The sequence below is a fragment of the Grampus griseus genome (genome assembly GCF_964374135.1).
Source record: "Grampus griseus genome assembly, chromosome: 5".
NCBI lineage: Eukaryota > Metazoa > Chordata > Mammalia > Artiodactyla > Delphinidae > Grampus > Grampus griseus.
The window spans coordinates 61,779,972-61,796,552 of NC_138998.1; the positions used below are offsets into that span (position 1 = coordinate 61,779,972).

A 16,581-nucleotide genomic window follows, 5' to 3' on the forward strand; every position below is an offset into this window, starting at 1 on the left:
CTTGTTAACTGATTCTTGCATTTTGTCCATTCTGTTGTCCATTCTATCTCCAAGATTTCGGATCAACCTTACTATCATTATTTTGAATTCTTTTTCAGGTAGACTGCCTATTTCCTCTTCAATTGTTAGGTCTGATGGGTTTTTATCTTGCTCCTTCATCTGCGGTGTGTTTTTCTGTCTTTTCATTTTGCTTATCTTACTGTGTTTGGGGTCTCCTTTTTTGCAGGCTGAAGGTTCGTAGTTCCTGTTGTTTTTTGTGTCTGTCCCCAGTGGCTAAGGTTGGTTCAGTGGGTTGTGTAGGCTTCCTGGTGGAGGGTACTAGTGCCTGTGTTCTGGTGGATGAGGCTAGATCTTGTCTTTCTGGTGGTATTCTTTGCCATTTTGGATTCCTTTTATTTCTTTTTCTTCTCTGATTGCCATGGCTAGGACTTCCAAAATTATGTTGAATAACAGTGACAAGAGTGAGCACCCTTGTCTTGTCTTGTTCCTGATTTCAGAGGAAATGCTTTCAGTTTTTCACCATTGAGAATAATGTTTGCTGTGGGTTTGTCATATGTGGCCTTTATTATGTTGAGGTAAGTTCCCTCTATGCCCGCTTTCTGGAGAGTTTTTGTCATAAATGGGTGTTGAATTTTGTTGAGAGCTTTCTCTGCATCTCTTGAGATGATCATATGGTTTTTATTCTTCAGTTTGTTAATATGGTGTATCACATTGATTGATTTGTGTACATTGAAGAATCCTTGCGTCCCTGGGACAAATCCCACTTGATCATGGTGTATGATCCTTTTAATGTGTTGTTGGATTTGGTTTGCTAGTATTATGCTGAGGATTTTTGCATCTGTGTTCATCAGTGATATTGGCCTATAATTTTCTATTTTTGTGATTTCTTTGTCTGGTTTTGGTATCAGGGTGATGGTGGCCTCGTAAAATGAGTTTGGGAGTGCTCCTCCCTCTGCAATTTTTTGGAAAAGTTTGAGAAGGATAGGTGTTAGTTATTTTCTAAATATAGAGAAGAATTCTGGTAGAATTCTGCTGTGAAGCCATCTGGTCCTAGACTTTTGTTTGTTGAAAGATTTTTTAATCACAGTTTCAATTTCATTACTTATGAGTTTTCTGTGCATAATTCAAAAAGGCACATGCACACCAATGTTCATTGCAGCACTATTTACAGTAGTCAGGACATGGAAACAACCTAAATGTCCAACAACAGATGAATGGATAAAGAAGATGTGACTCATATATACAATGGAATATTACTCAGCCATAAAAAGGAATGAAATTGGGTCATTTGTAGAGACGTGGACGGACCTAGAGACTGTCATACAGAGTGAAAGAAGTCAGAAAGAGAAAAACAGATATCGTATATTAATGCATATATGTGGAATCTGAAAAAATTGGTATAGTCGCTCTTATTTACAAAGCAGAAATAGAGACACAGATGTAGAGAACAAACGTATGGATACCAAGGGGGAAAGGAGGAGCTGGGATGAATTGGGAGATTGGATTGACATATGTACACTATTGATACTATGTATAAAATAGATAACTAATGAGAGCCTACCGTATAGCACAGGGAATTTCACTCAGTGCTCTGTGGTGACCTAACTGGGAAGGAAATCCAAAAAAGAAGGGATATATGTATATGCATAGCTGATTCACTTTGCTGTACAGTAGAAACTAACAACACTGTAAAGCAACTGTACTCCAAAAAAAATTTTTAAATAAATAAATAAAATTACATCAAAAAGAATAAAATATCTAAGAATAAACTTAACCAAGGTGAAAGACCTATACTCTGAAAAATATAAAGCATTGATGAAGGAAATTGAAGAGGATACAAAGAATTGCAAGGATATTCTGTGTTCTTGGATTATAAGAATTAATATTGTTTAAATGTCCATACTACCCAAAGCAACCTACAGATTTAATGCAGTCCCTGGCAAAATACCTACAAAATTTCTTTAAAAATTTAATTAATTAATTTATTGGCTGTGCTGGGTCTTCATTGACACGCCCGGGCTTTCTCTAGTTGCAGCGAGTGGGGGCTACTCTTCGTTGTGTGCAGGCTTCTCATTGTGGTGGCTTCTCTTGTTGCAGAGCACAGGCTCTAGGCACACGGGCTTCAGTAGTTGTGACGCACGGGCTCAGTAGTTGTGGCTCACAGGCTCTAGAGCGCAGGCTCAGTGGTTGTGGCACATGGCTTAGTTGCTTCATGGCATGTGGGATCTTCCTGGACCAGGGCTTGAACCCGTGTCCCCTGCGTTGGTAGGTGGATTCTTAACCACTGCACCACCAGGGAAGTCCCACCCACAACGTTTTTCACAGAACTAGAACAAATAATCCTAAAATTTATTTAGAACCACAAAAGACCCCAAATTGCCAAAGCAATCTTGAGAAAAAAGAGCAAAGCTGGAGGTGTCGCACTCCCAGATTTCAGACTATACTGCAAAGCTGCAGTAATCAAAACAGTGTGATACTGGCACAAAAACAGATGTATGGATAAGTGGAACAGAATAGAGAATCCAGAAATAAACCCACGCAACTACAGTCAATTAATCCACGACAAAGGAGACAAGAATATACAATGGAGGAAAGACAGTCTACTCAGTAAGTGGTGCTGTGAAAAATGGCCAGCTACATGTAAAAGAATGAGATTAAAACATTTCCTCATACCATATACAAAAATAAACTCAAAATGGATTAAAGACGTAAATGTAAGACCTGAAACCATAAAACTTTATAGCAGAGAACATAGGTAGAACAAAACACTTTTTGACATAAATCTGAACAATGTTATTTTGGATCTGTCTCCTAAGGCAAAGAAATAAAAGCAAAAATTAAAAAACGGGACCTAATTAAACTTAAAAGCTTTTCCACAGCAAAAGAAACCATCGACAAGAATAAGTACAGACTTTCTTTTTTTTGACTCTCATCTTCACATAGGCTTGCCCCTCTAGACGTGAGTTCTGTCTTGTTTGCTGCTTTATCTCCACCACCTAGCACGGTGCTTGGAACATAGTATATACTCAGTAAATATTAGTTGGCTCAACCATCTAACGTCTCTGAGTAGTCCTCTGCAGTTTATAAAGCACTTTTGTGTTCTTTATCTCCTTTATCTCTGTGTACATTATGCTGGGGAAGTAGTGGTATCCTTGTGGTTCTCAAGAGGAAAGTGGCATTCAAAAAATTAAATAATTTGCCCAGTTATTAAGTGGGAACATTAACCTGGGTCTTCTAACTCCAAACTTTCGGCCTTCTGTACCTAACACCAGCCATAGTGTTTTTCATATCTACCTCACTTTATCAGGTCTCTTGGGGAGAAGATATTTAGATGCACATTTATTTAGATGCATAATTGCTCAGATATTTACAGTTTTTCCAGAAGAGATATTCACCTGATAAGAGGTTCTCAAAGATCTTCCTGACCTCTAAATATTTATTCAAACTGATACTTGGGACCTGAATTATACAGATTTCTTTCAGGAACATTAGGTGATAAGTTAATATTTTTAAGGGACCATATTTATGTTATATACATTCTGCACTGCTGGCTCTTACGGATCTTCGCTCTATGGGGAAAGTAACGTTTGGCTTCTGAGAAGCTGCTCATGACTGTTATATGGAAGGAATTAATACAAATGATTTATATGCTAACCTGCTGTGGGCATTATTCATATTTTAGAGTAATGCTTGATTAGTAAAAATTTTAATTTTATAGCAAACCACATACATGATACAATAAGTATCAGAAATCAATAGGGATATTGCCATTTGCAACAACATGGATGGACCCAGAGAATATTACACTTAGTGAAGTGAGTCAGACAAAGACAAATACTGTATGATATCACTCCTATGTGAGATTCTAAAAAAATAATACAAATGAATCTACATACAAATCAGAAACAGACTCACAGACATAGAAAGCAATCTTATGGTTACCAAAGGGGAGAGAGGAGGGGAGAGGGACAAATTAGGAGTATGGGATTACAGATATAAACTACTATATATAAAATGAATAAACAACATGGATTTACTGTATAGCATGGGAAATTATATTCAATATCTTGTAATAACCTATAATGGAATATAATCAGAAAAAAATAACTGAATCACTATGCTATGCACCTGAAACTAACACGGTATTTTAAATCAACTATACTTCAATTTAAAAGAAAGAAAACAATGGGGATAAAAGTGCTCATCACGTGTTTTTTAGTGTGCTTTTTTAAAAAACAAGTTTATTTGAAGTACCTAAATGTGCTCTTCTTTTGTAGTTTACGAACAAGTTAAAGAGAAACCTCAGCAGTTATTTATTGCTGAAGAATCCAGCTGACATATTTGGAAAATAATTTGAAAAGCTAGTGTATTGTGTACATGCTGTGCCAGAAGCCTTGAGCTCCCTTTTGCGTTGTATAATTTATATGTTGTCCCAGCATGAGGTTATTTTCATGATTTTGCTTTTAAAGTATGCATATTAAAGTGAAATGTACTGATATAAATATAGACATGACCTATAAAGATTTCTTCCTTTTCCCAGAATTTAACATTTTCAAGACCTCTTTATTCCCCAAACCACCCTGTTATAAACAAGTGACAGAAGTTTTCTGTGCTAGAACTATGTTCATGTGTATTGTGTATGTGTGGACATGTTAGAATAGCTATTACAACGTGTTTATAATAAAGTATTACACTCTCCATTGATACTTTGAGAAGTAAATGTATTTACTAAGAGCTTGACCAAAAACATAATTGAGTGTAAGTTCAGAAGCATTAACATGGTTCTGTTTTTATGCAAAGAAAATTAAAAGATTATATTGTGAGTATATGGCCTGAGTTGTTCTGGTAAAGAGTTAGTCTGAGATATCTGTAGTCTTGTCGTTTGCAAATGTTCTGCGCATGTTTCACAGGTATCTTTAGCGTAGTGAAACAGATTTCCCCAGTAAATTTAAGTGATCTGTTCAAGCCCAAAGTAAACTTGTTAATTAGTAAACAAATGTGTAGTTATTCTCTACCTTTGGTTTCTTCAGCATAACCTCAGCATCAGGGACCAGGAACCTATGGCAGATAATCTGGTGCTGCTCTTCACCAGCTAAAAGTACTGAAAACTGATCTTATTTAGGAACCACATCTATCCAGTCTTTAAGAAACAACATCAGAGCATAGAAGAGAGAAAAACAGCAAGTCCTAAGACTATGTTGTAAAAAGTGCAGGAACGCAAATTTCTTCTCACATTTCTGAACCTGTCTCCTAAGTTTTTCTTGCTCCACAGTCTTTTTTTTTCTTCTTAACATCTGAACTCACAGTTACTGTACCAAGATTTTAATAATCCCTACTCCCTTATAAGTAGCCAGAAATATTACCTATATTTTCCAGCATACATTAGTTTATCATGTAGTTATTCATATTTGTTACTCATCTAGTAAACATTAATTTATTATTTATTTTATTAGCTTATGTGTCCATCTTTGGGAGACCAGTGTAGTGTTACTTCAAAACATAGTTTCTGAAGTGCCTAGATTGAGATCCCAGTTTATCTGCTTAATAGTGTTGCGTTCTTAGAGAATTTTACCTAACCTCTCTGAGCCTGAATTTCTTCATTTATAAATGTTCTGGAAGGAATTCAGTGATGTGGTATATATAAAATGCTTAGCATTGTACTTGGCGTGTGCTATGCAGTTAATAAATAGCAGCTCCCTTTATCATTACTGTATAGTTGGATTCCCCTGTTTAGCATGGAAGAGACATTTATGTCATATATAGCCTCACGTTACAGTAAAGTAATAGACTTGACATACACATTTATTAGCAAATTTTTATAATTCCCAGCCTAGCCAAAGGTGCAGTAAAATGGGCGCACAAATGTGCTGATGTAGATAGAAATTGCATAATACAACTTTTTGGTAGAGCAATTACGCACTACAGTTGACCTTGAACAACGTGGGAGTTAGGGACGCTGACCCGCCTGCTCAGTCGAAAATCCATGTATAACTTTTGACTCCCCCAGAGCTTAACTACTAATAGCCTACTGTTGACTGGAAGCTTTACTAGTAACATAAACAGTCGATTAACACATATTTTGTACATTATGTGTATTGTTACCGTATTCTTATAACAAAGTAAGCTAGGGAAAAGAAAAAGTTATTTAAAAAATCATAAAGAAGAGAAAATACAGTACTTACTATGTTTATCAATAGCCTAAGTTTACATCATCTGTTTACAAGATGAATTGTCTGTCAGTACCTACATCAATATTATATGATACAAAACTCAGTTGATACTATATGTATTACTAACACTAGACATTAAAAATGAAAAGATAATGTGAAAAAAATTCATATTTACAGGTATGACAATTCATGCATTAAAACAAAGAAGCAGCAATATGATTGTCTTATGGTAGCCTAGTGTAATCAGTACGGTGGCTTCATGGTAGCCTAGCCAATACAGTAATGAATGAATTGTTATAAAATTTTTATGGCATTAAAAATTTTTATGATATTATAGTCATATTCATAATACAGTATTGGAACATTGTTAAATTTTTTTAAAAAACATCCTACCTGTGATGATAGGCTGATACACAGTTTCTCCAATTACAGGAGAGACAGAGAGGGAGAGGGAGAGGGGCATACTATACAGTAATGTAATTCTTTAAAAGCAAAGTTATAAAACAGTAAGAAAACTAACAGATTATTAATTTTATATTAAATATCATTCACCTTATGCCTATGTAAGAATAGATTAGTATCTACATATATTTTATGCATTCATGACAACCCTAATTTTTTCGATATTTCTTGGCTACATGGTTCATCTGTGAGTTTTTTCATATTGCAAATCTGAAAAAGCTTTTCCTATATATTTATTGGAAAAAGTCTGCATATAAGTGGACCTGCTCACTTATAACCTGTGTTATTCAAGGGTGAAGTATATATATCAATACCCATAAAAATACTTTGAGTCTGTCATTCATCCCCTTTCTTGAAATCTCCTCTTAAGAAAGACTCAGAGATTCAGACCAAAATTTACAGCCACTAGCATAATAGTGAGTGGGACTTAAATGTGGGCTATGGGGAGGGAAACTTAAATCCCTGACAACAGAGAATGGTTGAATAACACATGGCATTTTCACATGATTCATACTCTTACTATTACAAAGTATTTGATAATATGGGAAACTGCTCACAACATACTATTTAAGAAAAAAAAAGTTACGAAAATATTGTGTGAAATACTCAAATTTTGTACACTAAGAAATAACATCCCTCTCTCTACTTCCCCAGAAATAAGACTGGAATAATATATCTCAAAAAATCAAGTGTTTATCTCCAGGTGGTTGGATTTCAGTTCGGTTTTATTTTTGTATACATCAGTGTTTTTCAAATTGTGTACAATAAACAAGTTGACATATGAAAAGCAATGGAGGGAAGATTGGGTGTCTAGGGATCTGTTGTTTATCAGTAGTGACTTTATTGAGAAAAGCTTTGGAAAACTGAAAGTTGCTTGGATTCAGAAACTCATCTCCTAAACTGATGTAACTTAGTTGGCTTGGACCAGGAGGTGGACAAATGTGGGTCACAGCGGGAGTTGGACAGATTCTGAGTATTCATGAGTACTTTGGTTTTAATGTAGCAGATAAATAAGAGCTCAAAAGGGGGTAAGTGATGTTTAATAAGAAGGAAAGGAAGCTTGCTGCAGAAACAAAACCAGAGTGAAATTTAATTAGACTTGCAGAGACAGTTGTTAAGCAAGGGGCTTGGATCGTTTAAATTTTATTTATTTTTCCAAAATATTTTTGATGGCCTGAGGAGACCAATGTGCATTTCCAGCAGAAGGTTCATGGAAGAATAAATATTTTGTGACTGTAGACAAAATACTTAAGAGTATTTGGCTTTTTCAGATAACTTATATTTTAAAGTAATTTTAAAATAGCAAGAATAGAATTATAATTTTTTGCAACTTTTTTCTAATTAGGACCCAGTTTATGGAAAAGGAAAACTTGGAGAAATCCAGGGACTTATTCTGGGAATGTTGGATACCTTTAGCTATGAACAGGTAAACTACTTTCTATTTCTAAGCCCATTCTAAGGTAGAAAGAAGCTATTCTTTTTTCTTTGCACCTATACTTTTTCTTTAAAAATTACCATCTGTTTAGTGGAAGTTTGATAGATTGAAGTGTATGGCTTTTTAATTTTTAAATTTCTCTTGACCTTAATTAATTAATATATATTTTATATACACATACACATATATTCTGGAATGTGGAAATGCATCAAGTTTGGATTCATTTTATTCTTTTGATTCATTGGCAGTGGGACATATAGTTTTTTTTCCAAATGAAAAATGTAAGATACTTTCTTGGAAAATAATGAAATGCAAAGCTATAACTCATTGAAAAGGAAGCATGAGTATGGAAAAATTGCAAAATAAATTAGTGTTCTTTTAAACATTCTGAAACAGATAATTGCCACTAACCAAAAATGGTCATTAGTCTTTCCTTAACCCAAAACTGCCTATAGCTTTAATTCTCAGTAAGAGCCAGCTTGGTATACAGATGTTTTTCTTCATGTACTTCAAAGTGACTCATGAAGCCACCTAGGAAAAGTGCCACTTAGGCATGTTAGATACACTGTCTGCTTTTTCAGTAGAAGAAAAAGAAAAATTTGGGTGATAGAGCTTTTCTTAGGATGTTGTAAGAATTGCAGTTTTGCTAAATAAGCATAGCCCAAGGAAGCTGATCCCCCTTCAGGCACAGACTCCATGGCGGCAGAAGGAAAGCTGAGTGCAAGACAGAAATTTTTTGTGAACTTTGGAAGAGGAGGAAAAGATGGGGTTGATTGGAAAGAATTAAAACAGACCATTAGAACTGAAAGTTCTGTGTTATAGATAAAGTTAAAGGACCAGGCTGTGTAGCAAGGAGGATGGGCAGTATATCTTCCCCTTTGGGACTGACAGAAAAGAACCCAGCTGCACACTGAAGTAAGTAAACAATAGTTTATAAACACAGAGAGCCTTAAAATGACTTGATGTGATAGCTGTGAAATAACTTTATGTGACTTAATGACAGATGTCACAGTCTTGAGTAGATTCAAATGGCTTGAAAGTGCTGATCAGGAAACAGTGATCTCTCTGCCCAAGGGAGATGAGAACTGAGTAATGGCCATTAGCTTTTCCAGTGAGAGGTTACTGTGAAATATCGCCATGGATGCAGTTTCTATTTAAAAATCAGGGATTTTTTTTTTATTATTTGTTACAACACAACTTTGAGCCATTCAGAGAGAACTCATTATATAAATGTAATAAATAAGTAGATTTGGGTTTATCTAGTCATCTGAAAGCCGTCAGTACTGAATTAATCCACAGAATGGCAGAGCACACATTTCTCAGTAGTAACTGGTGAGAGCCTTTTAATAATTATTTTGAGAATCTTGATGTATGCACTTATCAATACCCTGCACATTAAAGTTAACCACTTAAGTTTGGGGTGTTTTGATGTTTATTTGATCAGTTTTATGCCTTTATAGTATATTCCAATTCAATTGTGGTTGAAAATGAAACAAGTGCTATTTTCCACTCATCTCCTCTGTCTCTTTCACTTTATGAACAATTTCTTATTTGGCTTATTTTTTATTTTGGTCTTTCATAGACCCTGCTGGAAACAACGACTAGCCTTCTAAACCAAGATCTCCATTGGTCATTGTGTAACCTGAGAGCTTCAGTCACCAGAGGACTGAATCCCAAGCAGGATTACTGCTCTATTTGTTTGCAGCAGTACAAGAGACGCCAAGAAATGGCTGATGAAATTATTGTCTTTAGGTAAGAAAGGGAAGGAAATGTGACACATATGGTGTATGTGCGTGTATGGTATTGCCAGGCAGAAATACACGTGGACACACAGCCCCAGTCAATCGTTCTGCCAGTGAACAAAACAAGGCAAAGTTCCTGCCCTTATAGACCTTACATTCTGCATGGGAGTCAGGAGGAAAGGATGTTAGGGTGGTCAGGCGGTAAATAAATACAGAGTAATAAGAGCTATGGAGAGAAATAAAACACAGGGTAAGGGGATGGAAAGAAGAAGCATTCAGGGTGAGAGTACTATTTTAAGACACTATAATGAGGAAAAACATGTCTAAGGAAGTGACATTTGAGCAGAATGAGAGAGGTAGGAGTGAAGGTTCAGAATATATTTTAAGGGAAGTGTTAACTTGGTGATGTATTAGATGTGAAGTGAGAGGGAAAAACATCTTCGGCCTGAGCTACTGGATGAATGTGGTACCATCCTCTAAGATGAGAAGGAACAGGCATGAGGAGCTGGGGAAATCAAGAGTCTTGTCTTGGAGATGTTAGGTTTGAGATGCCCTTTAAACATTCAAGTAGGAATGTCAGGTAGACAGTTATTCTAGTCAGAGACATGTCCTGGAGATATAAATTTAGAAATCATCAGCATGTAAATGATATTTAAAGCCACAGTACAAAGAGAAAGGAAGTTTAGTGCAAAAATGGAAAGTTTGATCTCAGGAGGAGACAGCTCATCCAGAATATATGGATAGAGGCAATATAAGATGGACTCTGGAGCCAGACTTTAAATCTTGAGTTCAAATCCTGACTCTGCCACTACTAGCTATGAGACTTTGACAAGTTATTTCATCTCTTTACACCTTAGTTTCTTCATCTGTAAATTGGGATACCTACTTGATAGGGTTTCGTGAAGATTAAATGAGATAATTTACATAAGATACTTGTAACCATGCTGACATATAGTAAGCACTATATAAGTGTTGGCTTCTGTTATTACAGATACAGGAAGATTGGTAGATTTGGTGGTTGGAAGAGGAAGTAGTTTTCATCACACAAACAGCCCATTCATTCAACAAGTATTTATTGAGCACCTACTATATGCCGGTACTGTTCAAGGGGGTAGGGTACCACATGAACAAAACAAAGGTTCTGCTTTTACGGAGTTTACACTCTAGTGAAAGAGGCAAACAGACAAGTAAAATGCCAGATGGTGACTAACACGGAAAAAAATAAAACATGTTAAGTGAGATATATAGCCTTTGTGGGGGAAGATATTTTATGAAGAGTGGTCAGGGAAAGCAACACTGTTAAGGTGATTATGGACAGACAATTTAAAAATTAATTAATAAAAAGGTAATAATTACCATGAATAAAATAAAACATCGTATAGAGGAGAGAGAACGTTGGGAGCTACTAATTTATAAAGAGTTATTAGGGAAGTTTAAGTAACATTTGAGTAGAGACCTAAAGGAAGTGGCCATGCAATATCGGGAGAGAGTGCCCCAGACAGAGGATCATCAAGTGCAGAAACCATGATGCAGATGCTAGGCATACTTGATGGGTAGTGAAGGGAGCAGGCTAGTGTCGCCTGAGCAGAGTGAAGGGAAAATATAAGAGATGACTTCAGCGGCTAAATCATGTAGGAACTGGGTCATTATAAAGAGTTAAATTTTTGCTCTGAGATGAAAAGCCATTGGATGTTTTTGAGGATAGCGTTGACATGATCTGACCTCTGGCTTAAGGATCACTTTGACTGCCGTGGTGAGAATAGACTGTAGAAAGCCAAGGGTGAAAATAGAATGACCAGTTAAGCTATTGCAATAATCCAAGTGAGAGATGGCCCAAGATGATTGTAATGAAGTAAGCAGTGGTGGGATTCTGGTTATATTCTGAAGGTATAGCTGATAAGATCTGTTTATAGTTTGTATATGAGGTGTGAAAGAAAGAATAGTTTTTGGCTTGAGAAACTAGAAGAGTGTAGTTGCCATTATTTAGATGTGGAAGGTTGGATGAGAGCGTGCAGTGGGGGTGGAGTGGGGTGGAAATCAAGAATTTGGGGCATGTTAAATTTAAGATGCCTAGTAAACATCCATAGTAGAGGTCTTGAGACAGGTAGATGAGGTTGAGGAGAGAAGTCTGGGCTGAAGGTATAAGTGTGGCAGTCACCAGCATGGAGGTGGTATTTTAAAGCTGTGGAACTGGAAGTAATCACTAAAGGAGCAAGGATGGCTGTAGAAAGAAGAGTATAGAAGAGAAAGACTACAGAAGAGAAAGGATGGATGGATGGATGGTTTTATATATATATATATATATATATATATATATATATATATATATATATATATGTGGGGGAGGATAGAGAAAAGGAAGATTATAAAGACTATCGAGGAGAAAAGGATTGATGTCTGAGGTGGTCCAAGATTTCAGGTTGGAGAAATGAGGAGGAATCAGTGAAGATGACTTAGAATTATACTCAACACTCATTTCTGGAAGGCTTATTTGGTAATTTAGTGTATTCAGTAGGGAATTTCTTCATAGGAATAATGTTAGAATTTCCTGTAACACTGACATTTTTTAAATGCTTATTAATCAAATCATGACTCTTGAATTTGATGAGGCAGACCACTCATGTTATTATCAAATTACTTATATAATTATGATTTTCCCCAATTGACTTTTTTTCAAACTGTCTAAAAATGTTTCATAGTTTGAGAAATTAACGGAAGTTCAACTCATCCCCTGGTGGTTTGTAATCAGAACTGTGATGCTGTTCATGCTCATAACTTAAGTGCGCAAATACGTGAGTTTGGATTTTAAAAAAGAGAGGACAGCAACAAGTAAATCCCCTTCCTTGTTTCTTAACCTATACCCCATCAGTGCATTTCAGCTTACTGGAAATATTTATCACTTTTAAATACACTCTAACACAACTTAGGTTTATGATTTTATGATAATGAAAAGTGTCAATTGGTTGCCTTCATTTTGCAGCTGTGGCCATTTGTATCACTCATTCTGTCTGCAAAGCAAGGAGTGCACCATAGAAATTGAGGGGCAAACAAGATGGACGTGCTACAAATGCAGCTCAATTAACAAAGTAGGAAAGTTGAGTGAAAATTCATCCGAAGTTAAAAAGGGAAGAATAACCCCATCACAGGTAAGACTTGTTTTCATGGCAAGATGCAGATGGTCTTTTCTTAATGTCTTTTAGGCCTGGCCTCATTTTTTTTCAGGTCCTATAGGCCTCAGCACATTTACTTAATTTGCTGTTTCCTGGTCCTTCCTCTGTGCCACCCTATCCTGTAGTTGACCTTAACATCACATAGTGAAAAGTTGGACCTGTTGCTTTTTTCTCTTTGTTTTATCAGCTTTCAGTGTTAAGTCAAAATCAGACCCAGGGAAAAAAAACCTGACCTAGCTTCTCCTAGGTAACAGTTGACAGAATTTCTACACTCCAGTGATAGGCATTAGTTTATATATTCATCCAATAGATAATAGAACTGTGTGCCAGGCACTGTGCTAAGTGCTGGGGATACAATTATAGACAGGACATTTGTCTTTTAGAGTTTATGACCAATGAAATTATAAACAGATTTTCAGAAAGTGTGCTTAAGTTCTTTCTGACACTGAATAGTTGGTGTCTTTTCCATCATCAGTTCTGACACCAATTCTGTCAGTTCTTTGGATACCAACTGGATGTCCAATAATGCAATTAAATTCTGACACTAACCACCAGGAATTAGCATCAGACTCCACAGGTTTAAAGGTTCATTCCCATAAGACTGTCCTCACTTCAGACAACAGTTACAAATGGGGTGCCCAGATTACATGCTCTTCTATCTGACTTACAAATTTAGGGGCCCCCATGACCCACTCCCCCAGGTTTGATAATTCACCAGAACAACTCATAGAACTTAGGAACGTACTTTACATTTACCCATTTATTATAAAGGATACAACTCAGGAATAGCCATATGAAAGAAGTGCATAGGGCAAGGCATGGGGGGAAGAGGGTGCCCGAAGCTTCAGTGCCCTCTCTTGGCATACCATCTTCCCAGTATATCAGTGTGCTCACCAATTCAGAAGTTCCTTGAACCTCAGCATTTTGGGTTTTTTATTGGAAGTTCCATTACATAGCCATGATTGATTAAATCACTGGCTGTTAGTGATTAGACTCAATATCTAGCCCCTCTTTCCTCCCCATACATGGGATTGGGGGAAGGACAGGGAGGGGAGAACTGAAAGTTCTAACCCTCTAGTCATGGCTTGATCTTTCTGGTGACCAGCTGCCGTCCTGAAACTATCTAGGGGTCCCCAGGTACCAGTCATCTCATTAGCATTCAAAAGGCACTCTTTTCACTCAGGAGAGTCCAAGAGTTTTAGGAACTACAAGACAGGAACCAGGGACAAAGACCAAATAACATTTTTTATTATACCACAAGTACTTACAGATGAACTGTGCCGTAAGAGCAGATGATGAGTAGACCTAATCTAGACATGAGAGGTCATGGAAGACTTCCTCAAAATGCCATGTTAGCTGCCTCTGAAGGAAAAAAAAGAAGATAAAGTTTAAGTGCAAGGGTAGGCAGGAGGAGGAGTATTCCAGTCAGGGAACAATATATAGAACAAACAAAGCGTCTCTGCTGGAACTAGGCATTGAGTATGATTGGATCTAGAGGGTGAAAGAATGGTATTAAATGAAATTAGTAGGTAAACAGGGACCATATTAATTATTTTTATGTTTGTGGTAAAGAAACAGGAAGACATTGAAGGGCTTTAAAGAAGGAATGATATGATATGATCAAAATAGTATTTTTTTTTTCAGAATAGTACTTTTAAAAGAACTGCAGTGCAAAAAATGAATTGAAAGGGAAACAATAATGGATGTAGGGAGACCAAGAATATTGAAATAATTTTGAGGAAAGGAATGGTAACTTGTACTAGGATGGTGGAAGTTGGGATGGAGAAAAGAGTACATATTTGAGATGTGTCTGAGATGAGTACAAAAATCAAAATAATTAATATGGTCCCTGCCTACCTCACTAACTTCATCTCATACCACTGTCTTTCACCTTCTAGATTCAATTATGCTCAAGTTCTAGTTCTGTACTCTTTTCTGCTTTACAGCAGAGATCCTATATTTGAGAGGTAGAATTATCAGGACTCGGTGATAAATAAATTGGTTGGTGGGGGAGACAAGACAGGGAGGAGTCAAAGATAACACCCAGATTTCTTGTTTAAACTCAAATGGATGGTGGTACCATTTACTGAGATGGAAAAAATGAACAAAGAACATATTTGGGAATAAGACAAAGAATTCATTTTTGGAGTTAGAGCTGTCTGCAGGACATACAGGTAAAGATGTTCAATATGTTTCTGGATTGAAAATTTTATTAGTCATCCAGAATGCTTCCTTGCTTGCATTTAGGAAAGAAAAAACAGGTCCTGTGATTTCTAGAATCTTTCCAAGCTGAATTCAAATGCAGATGGGGGAATCTTATTTATGCAGATACTTAAGGCTTTACATCTTGGGGCACTTAAGTGTTTTTTCTGTTTCAGTTACATCCTGTTGATAAATAACTTGTGATTACATGTGTATTATTGCCTGGATATTACCAATTAGATGTTTTTCTTTCTTCCTAGATAGTCCTCAGAGGCTAAAATAGACTTTTTTCCTTTTTTTAAAAAACACAATTTTATATGCAATTATGTATTTTAATACATAATTTATAAACAGTAAAATTCACTTTCTGCAAGTTTTGGCAACCACCTTTACAGTCAAGACATAGAGCAGTATCATCACCTCCCTCAAAAGTCCCCCATAGCTCTTTGTAGTCAGCCCTTTCCTCCACCCTCCAATCCCTGGCAACTACTGATCCATTTGGAGTTAATTTTTAATAGCATGTGAGATAAGGATTGAGGTTCTTTCTTTTGCATATGGCTATCCATTGAATTGCCTTTGTACCTTAGTCAAAAATCAATTGACCATGTATATGCGGGTCTATTTCTAGACTTTCTATTCTGTTGCATTGATCTATGTATCTATCCTTGCTCCAATACTGTGTCTTTATAGTAAATCTGGATATCAGGTAGTGAGTCCTCAAAGTTTGTTCTTCTTTCTAACATTTGGCTATTCTACTTTTCCATATAAATTTAAAAATCAGCCTGTCAATTTCTACAAAAAAAAAAACTCATTCTTGGATTTTATTGGGATTGTGTTGAATATCTAGATCAACTGGGGAGGGTTGACATCTTAGTGATATTGAGTCCAATCCATTAACATGGTATAGCTCCTACTTTATTTAAATCTTCTTTGATTCATTTCATCAGTGTTTTATAGTTTTTGGCATATAAATCTTGTGGTAGTTTTGTAAGATTCATTTCTAAGTATTTGATGACTTTTGATGCTATTATATATTTTACTGTTTTATATTTCTTTTTTTTTTAATTTGGCTGCATCAGGTCTTAGTTGTGGCACATGGGATCACCATTGCAGCATGCGGGATCTTTTGTTGAGGCGTGTGGGCCCTTTGTTGTGGCACACGGGCTCCAGAGTGTGCAGGCTCAGTAGTTGCGGTGCTCAGACTCTCTAGTTGTGGTGCATGGGCTCTAGAGCACGTGGGCTCAGTAGTTGCGGTGCGCGAGCTTAATTGCCCCACAGCATGTGGAATCTTAGTTCCCTGACCAGGGATCGAACCCACGTCCCCTGTATTGGAAGGCAGATTCTTAACCATTGGACCATGAGGGAAGTCCCTGTTTTATATTTCAGTTTCTAATTGTTCA

At 36.4% G+C, this 16,581-nt stretch overlaps 1 protein-coding gene across 1 annotated transcript in view; it reads left to right on the top strand.

The window, feature by feature from the left end:
* The window catches only part of VPS8 (VPS8 subunit of CORVET complex), a 308,205-nt gene that overhangs the window by 213,200 nt on the left and 78,424 nt on the right, over positions 1-16,581 (top strand). The window contains exons 42-44 of the mRNA XM_082654910.1: positions 7,978-8,058; positions 9,650-9,819; positions 12,790-12,955. Of these exons, the coding sequence (XP_082511036.1) occupies positions 7,978-8,058; positions 9,650-9,819; positions 12,790-12,955 (417 nt within the window). The remainder of the gene's footprint in view (positions 1-7,977; positions 8,059-9,649; positions 9,820-12,789; positions 12,956-16,581) is intronic.